Source organism: Maylandia zebra, linkage group LG22 (assembly GCF_041146795.1).
Source record: "Maylandia zebra isolate NMK-2024a linkage group LG22, Mzebra_GT3a, whole genome shotgun sequence".
Classification (NCBI taxonomy): Eukaryota; Metazoa; Chordata; class Actinopteri; order Cichliformes; family Cichlidae; genus Maylandia; species Maylandia zebra.
In genome coordinates, this window is record NC_135187.1 from 6,170,615 (window position 1) to 6,187,810 (window position 17,196).

The 17,196-nt window shown below is 44.3% G+C and overlaps 2 protein-coding genes and 2 long non-coding RNA genes across 11 annotated transcripts in view; 1 reads left to right on the forward strand and 3 right to left on the reverse strand.

The window, feature by feature from the left end:
• The window catches only part of col11a2 (collagen, type XI, alpha 2), a 41,307-nt gene extending 39,391 nt beyond the window's left edge, over nt 1-1,916 (forward strand). For all 7 annotated transcript variants that reach the window (XM_076879738.1, XM_076879737.1, XM_076879736.1 and 4 more), the window contains one exon: nt 228-1,916. In XM_076879738.1, the coding sequence (XP_076735853.1) occupies nt 228-374 (147 nt within the window). In that variant the 3' untranslated portion in view covers nt 375-1,916. The remainder of the gene's footprint in view (nt 1-227) is intronic.
• Nucleotides 1,917-3,658: 1,742 nt separating this feature from the next.
• hsd17b8 (hydroxysteroid (17-beta) dehydrogenase 8) lies at nt 3,659-16,321 on the reverse strand. 2 transcript variants are annotated; one of them, XM_014413765.3, is made up of 9 exons: nt 16,246-16,321; nt 6,527-6,729; nt 6,331-6,447; nt 6,007-6,102; nt 5,147-5,232; nt 4,986-5,070; nt 4,684-4,726; nt 3,950-4,024; nt 3,659-3,856 (listed from the first exon to the last, which is right to left on the reverse strand). In XM_014413765.3, the coding sequence occupies exons 1-9, from the start codon at nt 16,289-16,291 to the stop codon at nt 3,837-3,839; spliced, it is 771 nt and encodes a 256-aa protein (XP_014269251.2). In that variant the 5' UTR covers nt 16,292-16,321; the 3' UTR covers nt 3,659-3,836. The 2 variants fall into 2 exon arrangements, with proteins under 2 accessions (XP_014269251.2, XP_076735541.1); XM_076879426.1 differs by lacking the exon at nt 16,246-16,321 and adding an exon at nt 15,729-15,872.
• Nucleotides 7,284-8,039, reverse strand: LOC143414780 (uncharacterized). The gene is made up of 3 exons (XR_013095461.1): nt 7,900-8,039; nt 7,764-7,825; nt 7,284-7,498 (listed from the first exon to the last, which is right to left on the reverse strand). It is a non-coding gene; the product is annotated as an uncharacterized LOC143414780 (long non-coding RNA).
• Nucleotides 14,655-15,494, reverse strand: LOC143414663 (uncharacterized). The gene is made up of 3 exons (XR_013095330.1): nt 15,351-15,494; nt 15,215-15,276; nt 14,655-14,946 (listed from the first exon to the last, which is right to left on the reverse strand). It is a non-coding gene; the product is annotated as an uncharacterized LOC143414663 (long non-coding RNA).
• Nucleotides 16,322-17,196: the final 875 nt, after the last annotated feature.

The following is a 17,196-nucleotide window of genomic DNA, read 5'->3' on the forward strand; positions in this document are numbered from 1 at the left end:
ACAAACGGTTTCACATGTAGCTGCAAAACACAAGAGGAACATTTAGAGGATTTTATGAAGTGTTTAGCTGTTTGTTTTTGAGCGGGTACAACGGGAGAGTTTGTTTTATATAAGGAGAAGAACCACGTCTGCTCTAACTTCAGCCTAATGTGCCAACTTACACAAACTTTATAAACCTTTTTCATTTTGTGGTTTCCTGACGTGCGTGTCTCTGTGTCTCTCCTCAGTATCGTAAGGGCTTCGACAGGACGGTCCTGGAGATCAGCACGCCACAGCTGGAGCATCTTCCTCTGCGGGATATCAAGGTGTCAGACTTTGGGGAGAAAAACCAGCAGTTTGGTTTTGAAGTGGGACCTGTTTGTTTCCAAGCCTAAGAACACAAACACACACAATACATGCAAACACACACACACTTAGAGACACACTTATATATGAAAAAAACATTCATGCCCAGTAATTTGTAAATTAATTTGTAAATGATATAAAACACACACACACACACACTTACATATACATGCAGTTGTTGTGAGACAAACACGCGCTCACAGTAAAGTGCGTGCCCGGGGAAACCAACATCCTCCCAACAGTTAATGGACGTCACAAAAACAAAAAAAAAGAGGAGAGAAATCTGAAAAACTCGCGGAGAGGAGACCTTCGACCCGCCGCGCGAGACGAAGATAAAGCCAGGAGGGAGCGTTCTTCAACATAAAACAGTGTTTTCTTTAACGTCACCGACCTGAGAGCGAGCCGGCAACCTGAGGTCTGATGCCCCTCTACCTCCCCATCCAACATCTCCTCCCAGAAACGGGTCACACTCATTCCCACTTCTCTAATCTACATTCACTCTGCAGGCAGCATGACTGACGGTCGTTCAGGCTGTGAGAGGCTCCCGTGCAGCCGCCTTTATCTGTGATGCAGTTAAAATCACATGAAAGCAAAACAGGAGACAAACGTGACCATAAAAGAACAGCCAGAGGTCAGAAACGTTCCCCTGAGCTGTAGATGAGGCTCTTTGTGAGGTCATCAGGGGCGACTCTTCAGCCATGCTGTTTACAGAGTAACATTCAGATCTTTTTACACTTTAAGGAACCAAAGAATTAACGACACCGGCAGAAACACAGGGAACTGAGCACCGAGGTTAACGTGTGGCGAGGTGCAGGACAATCCCTCCTCCACCCGAGAGGAGCGAGACCGCGCTGAGCCGATGTGATGCATGCACGAGGCAGGAGAGACGTGTGACCAGTGAAATCAAAGCCATTCATTTTGTAAACTGTGCTAAATGCAGTGCTGTTGTATTTGCATGCTGCTGGTGCCTTTTTTTAAAGACCCGATTCTTTAAATCACTCCTCACCGAGGCCGCTAACACCACGCCGCTCCGGTGTTTGCTGAGTCTGGACTCTTTGTTGTTTTCCATCAGTGTTTAAACATGTCAGAGCTTCAGAGATTCCTCCTGTTTTTCCTGCAGCAGCAAATAAAAATGCACGCTTTTACTGACCTGTGTGGTAAGGTGCTAATTACACAAACGTGTCAAAGGTGTAGTGTCCACTCCGACTCCTTCCTGTAGTCTCTTCTAATTCATAAAGCTTGTACCTGGGGAAGATGTGCATTACATACCATTTGTACAGAAATAGTGATATTCTATTGTATTTATTTAAAACTAACAGGGTGCTTTGAGATTAAAAAAACAAGAACCAACCAATATTTCAGTCACATGTGGTTTGTATTTATTTCCTGCAGCTGACACTTGAAGGTCAAACTCACCGCGGTGCTCCGCCCTGTTCAAACTCCTTTTGTACGGAATAAAAATAAGAATCTGTGGCCACACGTTACTGTAAGATCCCGTCTTAGTGTTTGCATCGACTGTACTGTGCTGTTACATCCTGCTTCCACTGTAATGATTAAACGGTGACTCTCCACCTCTGTCACGTCCCTGTCCTTGCTGCTGTTTCACTTGTTGGCTTTTGCAGGTTTGCAATCGCGGAACAACTTTTTACTTAAAGTCTGCATCGATCTGAGCTGTGATGGTAAAGATACTGAACCACCACGGGGGAGAGAGAGGCTGTGAGAGAGGCAGGGGGGCGAAGGTCGTCCGCCACTGTGGGATGGAAAGTGAAAAATGATGGGGCGATTTAATTCTGGGGTTCTGGTTTTATTTGTTTGTGCTTTTTTAAATATATATAGCAGGAAACCGGAGGATGGATGACCGAAAAAGCCAAAACCAAAAAAATCTGCCCTCCTCCAGAGAGAATGACCTCAACTATTTGTTTGTTTTTATTGTGTTGAAGCCGTTTCAACATAAAAATATGGTGCTGAAAAAAGAAAAAAGTATTTTATAATGTCTGTAAGTAATTTTTTTAAATTCTTGTTTCTGTAATATATAATCTTTTTAAAAAGAGCTGCTTGACTCTTGTTTTTCTTCCAAACTGCTGTCATGATTTTACTACACAGGGCCACAAGGTGTCGCTATTTGTCAAAGTACTTGTTCATAGGCAACAACATAGGGAACGATGTCTATTAATAATGTATTTTAAATGCTTTATTATTTAGCAGTTTAAAGAGCTCTACAGGTTTTCTTGGTAATTATGTTTTTATTTCTGTGCGTTTTTTAATTAATTTATCTTCTGGATCAGCTTCATGTTTTGTTTTTTGACTTACTTTAATGTATTTTCCCCAAATCCTTAGTAGCATAATCTGCATTGGTGACAATATTAATTTATTTCTTGGTAATATAACAAAATATCCTTAACTTCAAATTATTTATGTGCTCTCCATTAAATATTTATTATGGTCTACTTTAGTGATTGCTGTTTCTATTTGTTACTAGAAGGTGAAACAGCGACATCTTGTGGCCATTCTGAAATTATGCCCCTGTTTTCCTCTAGATCAGCATCAGTTCGGTTTCATCACTAGTCACAGACTTTTAAAGAACTGGGATTAACTCGTTAACCTCGTTAGCGTAACTTTGTTCTCTGCAAGTAATTATTTCAAAATGCTTTCAGACATTTTATGCGTTTGTGAGTAAAAGACAGGTTGTTGGAGAGCTGCTAGCTTCACTTTTTATAAAGACAAAAACGGAAACCTCAGTTTTTCTTTGCTTGAGTGTTTTGCAGACAGATTTTGGCATCGTTATTGTTTTCTCCTCCTCTCAGCAGCTGTATTTAAACTTCTAAAACCAAGTCAATCCCAGCTGTGTCACTCAGAGGGGGACGTAATGTGCTGGTACGTCGTCTTTGAGATTATGGGTCCTGTTTCCAAACTCACATGTTTAGCTGAGAAACAGCATCTGCTGAAGACGACTCAAAGTGGAAACTGCTGTGGTTTCAACAATAAAAGACAGAAAAACTGCAGCACAGATGGAGCAAAGATGCTTCCGATTATGAAACAAACAGCCCTGAAAGGCCTGCCAGCACCTCGGCTCGCAGCTCAGAGTTAAACACCTGCAACATCTGAGGACGCTCAGCCTTCAGGTTCAAACTGTGTGTGCTGACCTTTGACCTCCAACAATGTTTTTAAAGCCAGAGTTATTATGTAAACCTTCTCAGAGAAGACAGGAAGCCTGAGGAGGCTCTGGTGGTGATGATGGTGTGGAGACACTAAAAACTCAAAAGCAGCTGGTTCAAATCCCAGCTGTGCCCCAAAAACACACAAACATGTTAAAACTTTTTTAAAGCTTCATTCAGATTCAACATTACATTCTAGTGTTTATTAAGACAACATGTGACAGGTTCACATCAAAATTACAAAAACATTCACGCAATCAAAATCAAGTCAAAAAATAATAATTACGTAGAAACTAGTCTCACAGTCTTCAGTCGGGCGCTCGCCGGACGGCTGATTTAACCCATGAAAAGTCCGCCTGACAAAGAAAGACGAGTCCTGATGTGTTGGTATTCTCGTTAAACTGAAAACATTTGTCATGTGAAATGAAAAGTTTATAGAGAAACTGCACCTGTCACTTCGATGCTGGCTCCGGTGATGTACTGAGAGTCGTCCGAGGCGAGGAAGGCGCAGACATCAGCGACCTCTGGAGGACGCAAAGAGCCGATCAGCTGATCTTTTTAATGAATTAACTTTAGTTTGTTTTATGAGGCCATGCAAACGTTCACCTTCATGCCACCAGCTGAGTTACAGCTGTCAGAGAGCTGGGCTGAAATTATGCATTTTTTAAAATGCATAATTTGTTTCAGCATTTTTGAGCCCTCTAAACTTTTGTTTCAGAATTGAAAAACACATTTGTTTGAAAAAGTTCAACTCGTCAATCATTGTTTCCCAGCTGTGAGTGTCACAGTGTCAACTCTGAAACTGCATCATCCTAATGAAGCAGTGTAACAGAAACAGATGTTTGATCTGTTTCTCGTGATTCTCTGAGAAAAACGCAAAAAAGTGCATTTTGTCTGTATTTTGAACGGTTGTTTCACCGCGTGTGACAGTTTCAGTGTGACTCCTGTTTTCTAGCACAGTCCTATTTTAACACTCGTTAAAGTGGCTGATGACTCTAAAATGCAGAAACACTGATGTTCTCATGTTCCATATAGATGTTTGGACAAATCCCACTCATCCAACAGCTTTGTGTTCATTTAAACGCAGCTGGTGTCGGTGTGGCCGGAGCAGAACGACACATGTATGAATCTGATGTCCTGGATGAAGAGTGACAGTGAAAAGCATCAGTGATATGAAACTGACCCGCCGGCTCGCCCATCCTTCCCAGAGGCACCAAGGACTCGATCTGAAACACAAACATGGCCGCAGCTTCACTGAGGAGCAGGAAGTAAATAAATATGTTGGCAGCTTTGTTTCAGTCACAATATTTTTACGAGTTTTTATGATGTTTAACAGCTCGCTGCAGTGATCAGACTCCAGGAAATTGTTTTAAAAAAAGGAAAAAACTAAATTCACGTCACATTCAGCAGGTACCTGTTTGTGTGTGTCTGTGTGGATGTCTGTGTGCGTGTGTGCACCTGTGTGTGCGTGCGTGCGTGTTGTACCTTGCTAATAACCTTCTCTGGCACTTTATCTGTCATTGGAGTCGTAATGAACCCTGGCAGCACGCAGTTACAGCGAATCCCAAACCTGGAGAGAGAGAGAGGCGGAGACACAGGTGAGTTTCCGGTCAGCTCATGCGCGTCGCTGCATCACTTTGTTTTACCTGCTGAGCTCTTTGGCAGCGGTCCTTGTTAAACCCTCGACTCCAGCTTTAGAGGCAGCGTAGTTAGCCTGACCGATGTTTCCTACCTGCAAACAACAACCACAACACAGACATGAGATAAAGGCCACATAAACCATAAAGGACCCGCAGAGAGAGGAACACCTGCAGTGGTTTTTAAAGCTGCTTCAGGAATACAATATCTTTCATGCATCTTTTACTTTGAAAACTTCAAGGCAACAAAAACTTCAGTAGACATCATCTGCAGGATGATGCACTGCACTTTTACCTGAAGCCAGCACAAACACAAGATCCAATTCTGAGTTGGAGCTTTTATTTACACAAATATATCAATTAAGATGTAAAAATAAAATGTAAATACAATTAATTTTAAACAGATGCGAAGAAACTCAAAGAAAAGTCAAGCAGGAAAATAAACTGACGCTGAAACTGTCGTGACTCGATCGTCTCACAGGACACTGACTGCATCTCGACTAGAGTGGAGCTGCAGGACGAGTCACTGCTGAGACTTCAGTCTGCTGTCAGCTCAGCTTCATTCTCAGAGTAAAAAAATCAGAGTTTTATTAATAATGTGCAGGTTTGGAACCAGAGACATAAACAGGGCAGTTTATACAGACTGTAAACTCAAAGCCTGCCTACAGGTTTATGTTCGGGTGTTTTTTTACTTCTGTGTGTGTAAACAGAATAATGACCAATGAGATTTTTTTTCTGTCTTTAATTCTTTTTGTTATTTTATTTTCTCCCTTTAAATTAAACTAAAGAACAAAAATCTCCAACTTTGACTCATTTTTTTATGTTTCTGTACAAAACTGTGACCCAAACCGCGCCTGCTCATATCTCACCTTTCCCACGATGCTGCCCACAGTAATGATGGATCCTTTGGGCGCTCCACAGGCCACCAGAGCCTGAGCGACCGCCTGAGTGATCAAGAATGAACCCTGGGAGAGAACAATGAAAAATGAATCCTTTCACTCTGACCTAACACAAGATTCAAATATATTTTTACCTGTGAGCTCGAGTGGATTTAATCACTAACAGCACTAACAGGAAACAAATAAACAGCCCGTCACTGTTCTGCTGTTCGCATCATTTTAAACTGTGTTCAGTCGTCTCTCAGCCTGCAGTGTGAGATGGAGGAGAAGCTGCCAGGTGTCAGCGCCGCCTACCTTCAGGTTGATCTGGATGACTTTATCAAACTGCTCCTCCTCCATGTTGAGCAGGAAGTCGTCCTGAGTGATGCCGGCTGCGTTCACGCACACCGAGGGAGGCTGGAAGTACCGAGTCTGCAGGAGGAACGAGCTTACGTTAAAGAAGGAGGAGGAGGAGGAAAAGACGAACGCACAGCAGGAGCGTTGTTCTCACCTGCACGCTCGTTACCAGCTTCTTGATGCTCTCTTTAGACGACACGTCCACTACAGCCGCCGTGTGGACCTGCCCTCTGAGGTTGCTCTGCAGACTCCCCAGCGTCTCATTGGCCGACTCCTCGCTGATGTCAGCGACCACCACGGAGGCGCCCTCAGAGGCCAAACGCTGGCACACCGCCCGCCCGATCCCACTGCCTCCACCTGGGTGGGAAGAGAGGAGCGTGAAGTCAGAGCAGGAGCAGAGAGGAGGAAACAGCAGCGTCTGAGGCGTCAGGAGCTCAGGATGTTTCTGAAATGAAAACAAAAGCCCCCACAAAAACATCTGGACTAGAGTTAGTCGTGAAAACACGACTGCAGGGCTCTCAGGTCCACTCAAAGCTTCCTGCTCTGATTAAACATCCACATTTAATAGTTTAGGAGCTGCCTGTGTAGCAAGTACATAAGCTAAAATAATTTAAGTTGGTTATGAATAGTTGGGCTAATTCAGAAGATATCAGATTCGGCTCTAGGAGGTGAGTGAAGTACAATAAACGTACAACCACAAATATTGTGATTACAAATGTTATTTATAGTGAAAACAAAGTGCAACTACCAAACACCAATATTTACAAAATCTGCAGACAAGGAAAAAAATAAAACAATTCAAGCTTGTAAAATATCCGCTGCACGGCAGTGCAGGAACCTCGTCCAACCTCTGGCAACAATGTCCATAAAGTTTATTTCATGAGTGATATAAGTCCAACGCGTATGACAGGTTGAAATTTGAAGTAGGATGATCAGCACTAAGATTCCAAAGCTGAAATCTCAGAAGTGAGATTTAGGGGACTAAACCAAGAGGGGAGAGTGTAGGCCGCAGCAGCCTCCTACCAGACCGCAGGAAGTTGTAGCTGGGGTTCTGGCTCGTTGGGCCTAGCTCGCCATCCAAAGTAGTGGTGTCGCTGTGGTCTCTCCAGGGCACCACTAGCCTGCACTACAATCACAAAACCACTATTAGCAAAATTCATCTAAACTTCCCAAGCTAGCTTTAGTTCCAGTGTACACATAAAATCCATGAGAAAATACAAATACATATCCAACCATTGTAATGAATTAAAACAAATGACAATCTCAAATAACAAAACTACAGCCACATAAAGTGAGAGCAGTAGTAATGCAGTAAGCCTCAGCCATCCCATCAGCTAATAGCACTGGCATACTGATACAGGTTACACAAACAAACATTCAGACTCACTCACCATTCACTACGTGCGATGTCACATACGAGCCCCACGCATCTACCCACGGCGGTATCAAAATACTGTTGAACGCAATCCACAATTAATTCAAAACAAGTCAAGATAGTAAACAGCGAAAAGCGCTCGCCCTACGTACCTGTTGCTTCCATCCGCTAACGCCTCTCCCCCGCGTCTTTTCGAGACGACAACCCGGAAGGCATATATCGGTGCCTCGCGAATGTGATTGGTCACAACAGGCATGTGCAGACACGCGCCATGACGCGTCGCGATGCCTTCACGGGCACGCTCCCAATTGGAATTTAAAATTTCGGCTTAGTTATAGATGCAGCTCTTTTATTTTTTATGTGGGTTACATCCTCCCCGCCTTAACCATGCACGTCCCGTCGCATGTTAAACGCTAGACAACGTGAACAGACGAAGGACGGCTAGCATTATGGCCCAATGCATCGGAAAGACTATGCAACATCGTTTGGACAACGGAAACCAGAGGATTACCACGAGTGAAATAGTGAAGTCGATCAGGTGGTGCTCTTTGTCGTTGTGAACGTCTTAGCCCGTCACCTATGTCGGTGTCCTGTTCAATAACACTAGACTCTTCAGGAGAATCTTCAACAGCAACGACAGGAATGTTGACAAGTATGTCTCCACTTCCAGGTAAGCTATTTCTATCTTCAGGGTGACTTTCAATAAGTTCAAGCAAAATGTCTTCCACATCAGAGTCAGATTGCCCACCACCAGACTCCACTGCTGGAGGAAGAACACTGGACACAGAGGCTGGTTCCCCTTGCACTTCCACTTCAACTGAAGGATCCAAAATCAGTGGTCCTAGGCTCCCACCGTCAGATGAATCTGGAAAATGATTCTGTTTTTCCACAGTGAAGTGCAACGTTGGAGGATTAACATATAATGAAACCAAGCTTCCTGTATCCTCATCCTCAACCAGAGGTTCTGTGAAGGAATTTAAATCCGGGTTCTGCTGCCGAGTTCTTGGTCTGTGCGGAAGCGATTGCTCTGGTGATTCCAAGTTAACCTCACTGCTCGTGAGGAGGCCGCATGGAAGGAGGAGGTCGCGGTGAAGGGTCCGCATAGGTCCATCGCTGTTCTCAGGTTTTACCTTGTAGACCGGGAGGTCCCCAGCCCGATGGACAACCACATAAACTTCTTCCTCCCATTTATCTGAAAGTTTATGCTTCCCTCGAAGGCGGACATTCCTCACAAGCACACGATCACCTGGTTCCAATGCTGATGATATCACACGATTGTCAAAGCGTTTCTTATTTCGGTCGGCAGCCTTTGTAGCGTTACTGGAGGCAATACTGAAACTTTCCTCCAATCTCGATTTGAGTGACTTAATGTACTGTGAGTGACTCTTTTGCTGGGATTCCCGCAGTGGCAGATTGAACGCCAGGTCCACAGGTAGACGAGGTGTTCTACCGAACATGAGTTCGTAAGGAGTAAACCCTGTAACCTCGTTCCTGGTACAATTATAGGCGTGAACCAGCGGTTTCACATGCTCTTTCCACCTTGTTTTTTGTTTTGTCTCCAAGGTCCCCAACATTGCCAGCAACGTCCTGTTAAATCGCTCCACTGGATTTCCCCTCGGATGGTAAGGGGTTGTACGGCTCTTCTGAATGCCTGCAAACTCACACAATTCTTTTACTAGTCTTGACTCAAAATCTTGCCCTTGGTCGGTATGAATTCGCTCAGGAATGCCATAATAAATGATATAATTCTCCCATAAACACTTCGCCACAGTTCTTGCCTTTTGATTGGGTGTTGGAATGGCAACAGCGAATTTAGTGAAATGGTCAGTCAGGACTAAGATATCACGAGTGCCACTAGTGTCAGGCTCAAGAGCAAGAAAATCCATACACAAAAGCTCAAGGGGTCGAGATGTTTTTATGCTGACAAGTGGAGCAGCTTTTTCCGGCAGGGCTTTTCGGCGCACACAGCGGCCACAAGTCTTAATCTTCTGCTCAACATCCTTTGCCATTTTAGGCCAGTAGAATCTCGTACGGACAAGGTCAAGTGTACGTTCAATCCCCATATGGCCCATATCCTCATGGAGGCTTTTCAGGACTGATGGTCGCAACTCCTCTGGAAGGACAAGCTGGTATGAAAGGTCTCCATTGTCCCGTCTCCTCCTGTACAGGACTCCATCCACCAGCTCCAACCTGGACCATTCTCTGAGCAGGAACGGAAGTTCAGGGAGCTCAGCTCTAGCTGTTGGTGGAACCCTCTCCCCCGTCTCAAGCTGGTGAATAAGCTCTCGAATGCAGGGATCTGAGTGTTGTTTCTCTTTGATGTTAAGAGTAGGAACGACAGGCAGCCGATGACAGTCCTCGGAACAGTAACTGTCAGGGATGGTATCCATTTGAACTGACAAAGACTCGACAAGTGTGAAGCCAACCTCACCGCAGTCACCCGGCCGTGTGGCTCTGACCAAATGACTTTGGCAGATTGCTCTCACAGTCTCTTCTGGAAGGACATCAGAATCAGCTGTGTGTTGAGAAATGAACTGACGAATGAGTTCATGGTCATTAGAAACTTCATCACTGGAGCAGGAGTAAGGTCGCCGCGAAAGCGCATCAGCGTCACAATTCTGTTTGCCAGCTCTGTACAGAAGTTTAAAGGAGTACGTTGACAATGCAGCCAACCAACGGTGTCCAGTAGCGTCCAGTTTAGCTGTTGTCAAAACGTAGGTCAGTGGATTACTGTCCGTCACCACTGTAAAATCTGCCCCGTACAGGTAATCTTGGAATTTCTCGGTCACACTCCACTTAAGGGCGAGGAATTCCAGCTTGTGGGCTGCATAACGGCTCTCACTCTGCGACAATCCGCGGCTAGCATAAGCTATGACCCGGAGTTTCTCCTCTTGCTCTTGATACAACACTGCTCCAAGTCCGGTCACACTCGCATCGGTGTGCAGAATGTATGAACGAGACGGGTCTGCAAACCCAAGAACCGGAGCAGTTGTAAGCTTCTCAATCAAGGTTTCAAATGCAACTTGACATTTGGTATCCCACCTCTCCCCGAAGGGTTGGTTTGGCCTGTAGGTGGGTATCTTGTGAGCTTTCAGAGTCTTTGATCTTTGAACTGGAGAATATCCACGAGTCAGGTCATTGAGAGGTTTGGCAATGACGGAATAGTCTTTTATAAACCGGCGGTAATAACCAGCGAAACCCAGAAAAGATCTTAATTGTTTCAGAGTCTGGGGAACCGGCCATGTCTTGATGGTCTCTATCTTCTCAGGATCTGTTTGAACTCCTTCCTCAGAGACAATATGACCCAAGTACTTTACAGACTTTTGGAAGAATCGACATTTCTCCGGTGCCAGTTTCAGCCCATATTCCTTCAACCGGTTCAGGACTCTCAGCAGCCTTCGTTCGTGTTCCTCAAGAGTGTCCGAATAGATGATTAAATCATCCAGGAAAACGAGCACTTCCTTTAGGTGAAGGTCCCCCATGCATCGCTCCATCAAGCGCTGAAAGGTGCTTGGGGCGTTGGTAACACCTTGAGGCATTTGGTTAAACTCCCAGAACCCAAGAGGAGTCACAAAAGCAGTCTTTGCCTTGTCTTCCTCCTCCATCTGGATCTGGTAGTAACCGGACTTCAGGTCGAGCACTGAAAACCACTTAGAACCAGTGAGTGCTGAAAAGGATTCCTCCAAATTAGGTAAGGGGTATGCATCCTTGATGGTTTGAAGGTTTAGTTTCCGGTAGTCTATGCACAGCCGGACCTCACCGTTCTTCTTTCTGACCACCACGATAGGCGAAGCAAAAGGAGACGATGATTCCCTTATAATGCCGGCTTCCAGGAGCTCACGCAGGTGACGGCGGACAGCTTCGAAATCTTGTGGATGGATTGGCCGGGCACGTTGCTTGAATGGTGTATTGTCATGGAGTGGAATATGATGTTTGACAGCTGATGTACATCCAAAATCCAAGTCATGATGCGAAAAGACCTCCGAGATGTCATTCAGCTTGCCTATGACTCGCATCCTCCATTCAGGTGACAGTGGAGAATCACCAAAATCAAAGTTCAGGCTGGTGGTAGTGTTCCTGACTGGAAGATGGGTCACGCGATGTTCAGACAAGATGCAGTGGTAGGTTTCCAAATCCGCAATGACACTGTGAGGTGGAATGAAGGTATCTTGCTCCAACTCATTTGTAATAACCACAGGAACCTTGTATGGAGAAAGAGCTGGGAAGTTGATGAGACAACTGCTGACACACAACCCCCCAGGTAAGGTGGAAGCAGGATGCTGTAGGAGAACACTCTGGCTAAACAACGGGGTGGAAACTTTGGCAGAGCCCTGGATGACAATAGTGCGGCCGGCCGGAACACGCACTGGAGCTTTGCTTAGTAGCCTCACATTCCCAATGCTGCCATTCTCCTTCTGCTTGTGTGACAGCTGTAGTGTTTTCAACACCGCTCTGTACCCATGAGTGCTAGGCTGATAGCTCGGATGCTGGTTAAGATGCTGTTCATACAGGGGTTCCAGGGTGTTCATCCCAATTAGCACAGTAGCGGGGACGTCAGGGTGTACGTCCGGAACAACTAGAGCCAATGTTGTTACTTCATATTCTTCACCAACAAAATCTCTGGGGAACTTGACGGAAACCTCAATGTATCCAAGATATGGAATGGTTTGACCCGCAGCACCTTCCACCTGGAGAAGATCATGGAGTGGTTGAATTTGTTGGTCATGAAGATGATTGTTGTAAAAGGATACAGGTATTGTAGTAACCTGTGATCCTGTATCAAGCAGGCATTTCTGTGGATGGCCTGCTAGGGTCACCTCTGTTGTGCATCTTGACCCAACTAACCCATGAGGTAACATTGTAGTTGCCTTCGGACAAGTGTGTAGGTCTACACAGTGAACAATTTCCTCCTTTGCGGGACAATGTGGGTCCTGCACAGTTCCTGTACGTCCCATTACAGAAACTGTATCTAGTTTAAATGTCCAGTTGATGAATTCCGCTTCTGCCATTTTGGTTTCTTTTCACTGAACTGTTTGCGTTTTGCATTGACCAATGCGGGATTGGGTCTGTTCTCACACTGTGGTCTAATGTGTCCATCTTCCCCACACCTGAAACAGAACCCAGGCTTGGGGTTAGATGATATATTCCCCTGTGTATCCGTTCTTTGCTTCGGGTGCTGCTTTGGAACAGGAGTACAGGACTGGTGAGACTGGGAGGCAGTTAAGGCGGCAAGTTGCTTTTGTATCTCCGCCATCTGCTGGGTGAGAGTGGACAACGCAGCACAGACCCCCTTTTCTTCTTCTACTGCGAACTGAGCTTGAGCTGCAACTCTGTGTCTTGGTGTTCCCAAATGTTGCTTCATCCTCAGAGTTTTGCTAGCTTCTCTGTCTTCTTCAGTTCTTAATAGGAGTAACAGTTCTGCAAAAGAGGGTGGGTTGGATTTTCTCTGCTTCAGCTGGAGCTCAGAGATAAGGTTACTATCCCAACATCCCCTACAGAATTGGCTGAGCAGGTGCCTGTTCACTTCACCCTGCTTGACCCCTCCCCGCTTAACAGCTAAACTCAGGGCCACCTGAAGTCGCTGTAAGTAGCCGGATGGCTTCTCACCCGAGTTCTGCAGCGTGTCCATGAACTTCGCATAAAGTTCTTCCCCGTCCTGTACAATTCCATAAGCAGAATCAAGATGTTGAATATAAGTCTCTGCTGGTAGGTCGGGGTTAAGGTGCTTGATTATGTCCGCTGCAGGTGGTAAAAGACTATCAAGGATGTGTCTGGATCTTCGCAGTTCTGAAATGGCTGGATCCTTTAAGATGAGATCCACTCCAGAGCGCCATGTATCATAGTCCACCTCATGCTGTGGGTGTGGTAGTCTCCCAGAAAACATGCGCAGCTTATGGGATGAGCGTATGTTTACATCTTCGCTCTTTACTATATGCTCCACAACATACCTCTGTACTTCAGGTGGATTCAACTCAGCCGCAGACATACTGATAGAATGTCCTTCTGTTGTTGTAGGATGTAGGGCAGCTGAAGAAGTGACAGGGCTAGCCATGTTGTGGGTTTGTCGATCCGGAGTGGCAGCCATTTTGTGTTCAGATGCGGCAGTGCATTCCTGCTTGAGCCCTTCTGGTTTTCCTGGGCGCAGTTCTGAAACAGCTCCATTTATTTGGGTCATTAGTTCTTGGAGAACTTCAGCAAAATCCTGACCAGACAGTTTTGCTACTTGTTTTAAGTCAGCTAAATAAGTCTTAGTCTTTGTGCACCCGACAGTAGCCGCATAGATTTTAGACAAGCTTTTTATATGATATTCATTATTTAAGGGCTTAAATGTATACGGCAGAATCGGACCCAATAAATCAAAAGCAGACCCCGTTTTAAACTCAACAACGAGCATATTATTAAACTCAGAACCGGGTGAGTTTATTGGCACGGAGCGTTCAATAGCACCATACTGGAGAAGAAAATCTTCAACCTCCTCAACCTCATATGCGGGGACGCCACTGACCAACACCGCGTTTGGTATTTTAACACCTAATGACTCCAACAAGTCCATGTTCATAGTAATATGGTGAGATAGTGAGACTGAATGTACACAACAATATTATACTTGACACAACCTCCTGGCTGGCTCGCCACTAATTTGTCTTATGTAGCAAGTACATAAGCTAAAATAATTTAAGTTGGTTATGAATAGTTGGGCTAATTCAGAAGATATCAGATTCGGCTCTAGGAGGTGAGTGAAGTACAATAAACGTACAACCACAAATATTGTGATTACAAATGTTATTTATAGTGAAAACAAAGTGCAACTACCAAACACCAATATTTACAAAATCTGCAGACAAGGAAAAAATAAAACAATTCAAGCTTGTAAAATATCCGCTGCACGGCAGTGCATGAACCTCGTCCAACCTCTGGCAACAATGTCCATAAAGTTTATTTCATGAGTGATATAAGTCCAACGCGTATGACAGTCTAGACAGGTTGAAATTTGAAGTAGGATGATCAGCACTAAGATTCCAAAGCTGAAATCTCAGAAGTGAGATTTAGGGGACTAAACCAAGAGGGGAGAGTGTAGGCCGCAGCAGCCTCCTACCAGACCGCAGGAAGTTGTAGCTGGGGTTCTGGCTCGTTGGGCCTAGCTCGCCATCCAAAGTAGTGGTGTCGCTGTGGTCTCTCCAGGGCACCACTAGCCTGCACTACAATCACAAAACCACTATTAGCAAAATTCATCTAAACTTCCCAAGCTAGCTTTAGTTCCAGTGTACACATAAAATCCATGAGAAAATACAACAAATACATATCCAACCATTGTAATGAATTAAAACAAATGACAATCTCAAATAACAAAACTACAGCCACATAAAGTGAGAGCAGTAGTAATGCAGTAAGCCTCAGCCATCCCATCAGCTAATAGCACTGGCATACTGATACAGGTTACACAAACAAACATTCAGACTCACTCACCATTCACTACGTGCGATGTCACATACGAGCCCCACGCATCTACCCACGGCGGTATCAAAATACTGTTGAACGCAATCCACAATTAATTCAAAACAAGTCAAGATAGTAAACAGCGAAAAGCGCTCGCCCTACGTACCTGTTGCTTCCATCCGCTAACGCCTCTCCCCCGCGTCTTTTCGAGACGACAACCCGGAAGGCATATATCGGTGCCTCGCGAATGTGATTGGTCACAACAGGCATGTGCAGACACGCGCCATGACGCGTCGCGATGCCTTCACGGGCACGCTCCCAATTGGAATTTAAAATTTCGGCTTAGTTATAGATGCAGCTCTTTTATTTTTTATGTGGGTTACACCTGCCTGGAAATGAACGTTTCTGATGTTTGTGTTTCCTGTTTTAAAATGAAAGGTTGCGATTTACTACAAATGACTTGAACATGAGGAGCAAATGACAGGAAACTAACCTGAGCTACGATAAAAAACATTATCTCCACTAAAACACAATATGAACTCACATTTTCTCCACAGGTGAAATTTATTATGCATCAGATGTTGAGCTGGAGCCTACATTTTAATCTCTTTATAACCTGCAAGCAGCCTAAACTCTGAATAATTAATTAGTGTGCATTAAAAATAATGTATTGTTATCTTTGGGAATATTTGCTAGAGAAACTGACCGGAAGAAGGAGTGGGCTATATGAACGATCCTTTCGCCTTTCCTGTCGTCAGTTTATTCCACGGCAACAATAACCGAGCTGCACAGATGCGTCTAATTATATATGAATCAGCTGCTGCTGAATACTTTGAACAGCTTCACATGATACAAAATAAATCTCCTTAGTCTGAACGTCAGTCTGAAACTTCACAGCTCCTCTGAACTCGCAGAGAAGTTTAATGAAGCGCGAGTTTCCTTCAGCTGCGGAGATAACGGAGAAAACCTCTCCCGGTTTAACGGAGCAAAAACATCTGAGACAAAAAGAAACGGTCGGGTTTATTTCTCTGTGAAGGATCCGTAATAAAACATAAACTAACCGGTGACCAGCGTCAACCTTGAGATGAGCCTTGTGGCAGCCGCCATGACAGTTTGCTGTTGTTGTAGTTTCAGGTTTGTCCATCAGGCGGCGATAAAAAACGATGAAAAAAGGTAAACAGTGTTTAATGTAATGACCAAAACCCAACATCATCAGTAAAAAAATAAAAGCCAATACAGGCATTTTATTTTGAAATCGATACCGGTGTTGGGCCAAAAAGTGACCGTCTACCAAAAATGTTGTGTATGTTTTTATGTGTAACGTCTTTACCTAAAATGTCAAATAGACTGTAGTGAACAGGATTTACACAAAACAAATAAATGCCCTGTTTTTAGGCAACTTTATGACTGTATGATTATTGTTTCTACATTATAATCAATCCAAACTTTTGGCCACTTTTATGTTATATTTGTTGTTATTTCACTCTTAACAAAGAAATTTCCTTCATAACATGTTTCACAGATTATAGTCTAACATGTCATTTACAGCTGTTTAAATACCAGCGCAGCCACTGTGGAGCGCCACAGTAAGCGGAAACACGTCACCACCATAGTAGGCAGAAACACGTGACTTGCAAACCGCGCAAGTGGATCGTAAAGGTTGGAACAGAGTCATTCACCGTTAGTAGGAATCAACAAGTCCGCTTACACTGATCATGCGTTACAACATGGGAATATTTAAGTAAGAGAGCTGGAGTCTTTAAACCACATTTTGCATTAAAATATGATTTATTGTTGGCATCAGAGATGGAAAGAAACGAAGTAGAAATACTTTGTTACTGTACTTTAGTAGTAGACTTTTGGGGTATCTGTCCTTTACTTTGCTACTTTTTTGTTTCTACTTTTACTTTACCTTACTTTATACTTTTGTACTTTACGTATGTTTTGGAGCCTGTACTTTTTACTTCCACTTGAGTAAAAACACGAGTCAATACTTTTACTAGAGTATTTTT